At 42.0% G+C, this 3,270-nt stretch overlaps 1 protein-coding gene across 1 annotated transcript; it reads right to left on the bottom strand.

Moving 5' to 3' along the window:
* Positions 1–1,134: 1,134 nt before the first annotated feature.
* LOC129717523 (alpha-amylase-like) lies at positions 1,135–2,941 on the bottom strand. Its single transcript, XM_055667487.1, has 2 exons — positions 1,350–2,941; positions 1,135–1,279 (listed from the first exon to the last, which is right to left on the bottom strand). Exons 1-2 carry the CDS (start codon positions 2,847–2,849, stop codon positions 1,268–1,270), a joined length of 1,512 nt encoding a protein of 503 aa, XP_055523462.1. The 5' UTR covers positions 2,850–2,941; the 3' UTR covers positions 1,135–1,267.
* Positions 2,942–3,270: the final 329 nt, after the last annotated feature.

The raw sequence follows: 3,270 nt of genomic DNA, 5'->3' as shown, positions 1-3,270 counted from the left end.
ATACAGTAAATGCTCAGCTCATCGAACTGAGTCGAGTGGTATATGATATTCGGCCATTCGGATCACTTTTATACCTTTGGTTTTTTCAGTGATTGCCAACCCTTTTTGGGAGAAAGGTAAAAAGGTTTCCACTCTGTCTTGACGTCTGGCCCAGGACTAGGGGCCCCTCGTGTCGAAAGCCCAGGTCATTTGCCCCCTTGGTCCCCCTTAAATCCGGGCCTGCATGAAGCATTATGAAGCACGTTTTTTCAACCCCCATTTCACGAAATAACCTCCAAAATCTTTTCTACACATCTCAAGTATGGAAAGATTTATTGGAAATTCCAAAAATGCACAGTGGTCTTAACTCGAAATACTGTTATTAATACTAATACTAATACTAATACTAATACTAATACTAATACTAATACTAATACTAATACTAATACTAATACTAATACTAATACTAATACTAATACTAATACTAATACTAATACTAATACTAATACTAATACTAATACTAATACTAATACTAATACTAATACTAATACTAATACTAATACTAATAATAACACTAATAGACGATTTTTAGTGCTGAAGGCGCTAATGTTTTTCAATTATTATGAGTATCAAAAGTGCAACTAGAATGTAGAGTAGCATCATTTCGAAAGATATTGCAAGTACTGCTTGACAATAATATAATCAGCATCAAATCATCAAATTGAAATAAGTAAAATCTTTTAGACTTTTTACTATCTTACAAAAACTGTTAGACTTACGAAGCCCTTACGACTTTATAGTGAAACCAGCCCTGATTCTTCCTGTTCCCATGAAACCGGTACCTGTAAAGAAGCCCATAGGAAAACAATCCTCAGATGCCCTGCTGTGTCCACTTACGGCTCATATCATTATTAAGTTTTACGATTAGAAGTTTGCGTATAAACGGCAGTACGGATAATAAAACACCATCATTTGCCCCTATAAAGCATTTCATTTTGCGCTTCGTGATTCGTAAACGGTTCGCAAATAAAGCACGACACACATACATGCACGCACGCTCGCTCGCTCTAACAGTCAGTAGTATCAATGTGCGATAACGTCTGTACTGTTTCTGTTAAGGTGATTTATAGCAGCGGCAGATAAAATCGACGATAATCGAATGTGGGAAACTAGTAAACGTTCATCCGGTAATGTCGGTTTTATTCAATTGATTGAATAGCTCAAGACAACTCGCACACAAGAAAGAACCATACTGAGCGCGGTAAAAGTAACAGGGAACTGTCCGGTGTCATAGCTTGGCCTAGAAAAGAGAAAACATGTATATAAACTCAATTCCATCAAACATCCGTACATCAATGCAAATCACTTACAGCAATATGAATGGCGATGATCCCATCTTCAGCATCAGCCGGGATAATCACCTTAGCAAAACCGTTCGGTTGAACGATGATTTGCTTACCGGTGCAGGTTCCTCGATTCAAATTGCCCGATATTACGTCACAGTAAGTCCCAGCGGGTAAACAAGTTTGCAAATCCTTATTCAGCTCAACACTATCCAGATTGAACGCCACAAATCCTTTCCTCTCTCTGCAGAAGGCAATCTGCTGATTACCATTGTCCCACCAACCAGACAGTTTTGTTGTTGCCACGACGTTTCGAAAACCAACCATGTTGTAAATTTGTCGCCATCGATGTTCACAAATCCATCCATTTCCACAACTACCATCAGGTCTAATGCTCGGCGAGATGAGATTCCCAGCGGCATCTTGAGGCGGTCCCTGATCCGAACCATCAAAGGCAAATGAGCTCATAACTCGCGTATTTCCGTATGGATGCGCTAGCATAAATGCCGATGCCATTTTATAGCCTTTGGGTTGCTTGTACGTGAGTATATCGGCTCCACCAGCGCCATGTCCACGTTGATTGTCGTGGTTGTCAACGAACACCAGCGCACGATCGGATGGCAAAAATCCCCATTCCGGACCCCAACTTTTCAACCACTTCAAAAGGTTTCCACCGCGAAAAGCGCGTCCGATTTCAGCGGAGAATCGAAATTCTGTTACAGTCCCCAAATCGGTATATTCATTTTTACTAATACCTTCTCCTCCCAAATCAATGACTTCTTGAGCTATAAAAGGGCGGGTACCCTCTTTAAAGCCATGTGAAGCATTTAGATTTTCAACACGTGCATAGATAGCCCGAAGATCCTCAGGCCACATGTGTTTTGCTGCATCCACCCGGAATCCAGCAACCCCGAGATTTATAAACTTATTCATCAAATCAACTATCCTATCACGAGTCCATTGTGAGCGCTGATTGAGATCCGGTAAACCAACAAGTTGGCAGTTTCGTACCTCCCAAGCATTACTATAGTCTTTAATCGAGCATGGATCGTGAAAATCATTTCTCCCGTAAGGAATAGCTGGGAACTCCATCTTCGCTGCATTACCTCGCGAACCACCAGTTCCTCCGTTTGCCGTAGCTCCCGCCATATGGTTTATAACCAAATCCACATAGATGCGAACTCCAACCTTGTTACACCGTCGAACCATATCGGCAAACTGCTGTTCGGTGCCTGACCGAGTAACCAGATTATACGAAATGGGTTGATACCGTTCCCACCAGGGACGTTTCGGTTCGTACACTATCGCGTTCTCGGTCGGTGGTGACACCTGAACACCTGCGTATCCTTTAGGTGCCAGGAATCGTTCACACTCATCCGCCACGTCATTCCACTTCCACTCGAAAAGGTGCACTATGGTGCTCCGATTTGGCCATTGGTTTGTTTCGTATTGTCCGCGGACAATTGTGGCGAATCCAATCACCAAACAAAGGGTAAACATCAACCGGTCTAATAAAGTCGCGTCCATCTGCCGTGCCGTTCTACACACTTCTTCGTGGGGAAAGGTTTGTTTTTATTCTATTCTCGCCGGACAGAGTTCGGTTCTTATTCGATGAATGATGGCGATAAGCGCTTTTATATGCCAATTAAGAAAACAAGCTTCTTATCGGTCGCATTCTGTTGTGTGCAGTTCAAGCGAGACCGTTGTCATTTCAGCTTCCAGGTTTGAGAATATTGCTCACCCTAAGGGCAGAGTAAACATGAGTATTCTGTATCAACTCAGATGTTATTTTTCATTGCTTTGTAGCTTTTACTGCTTTTTGTGTAGGTACAAACAACCGGAACATTTCATTCCTATCAGCGGCGTTCATATTGGCTAAGGGACCAAGAGGAAGGGGTGATGGTACCTTCGAAAAGTTTTTATTAGTAGGCCTCCAATTTTATGGTTT

This window comes from Wyeomyia smithii, chromosome 1, assembly GCF_029784165.1.
Source record: "Wyeomyia smithii strain HCP4-BCI-WySm-NY-G18 chromosome 1, ASM2978416v1, whole genome shotgun sequence".
NCBI lineage: Eukaryota > Metazoa > Arthropoda > Insecta > Diptera > Culicidae > Wyeomyia > Wyeomyia smithii.
This window is presented reverse-complemented; position numbering and strand designations above follow the sequence as displayed.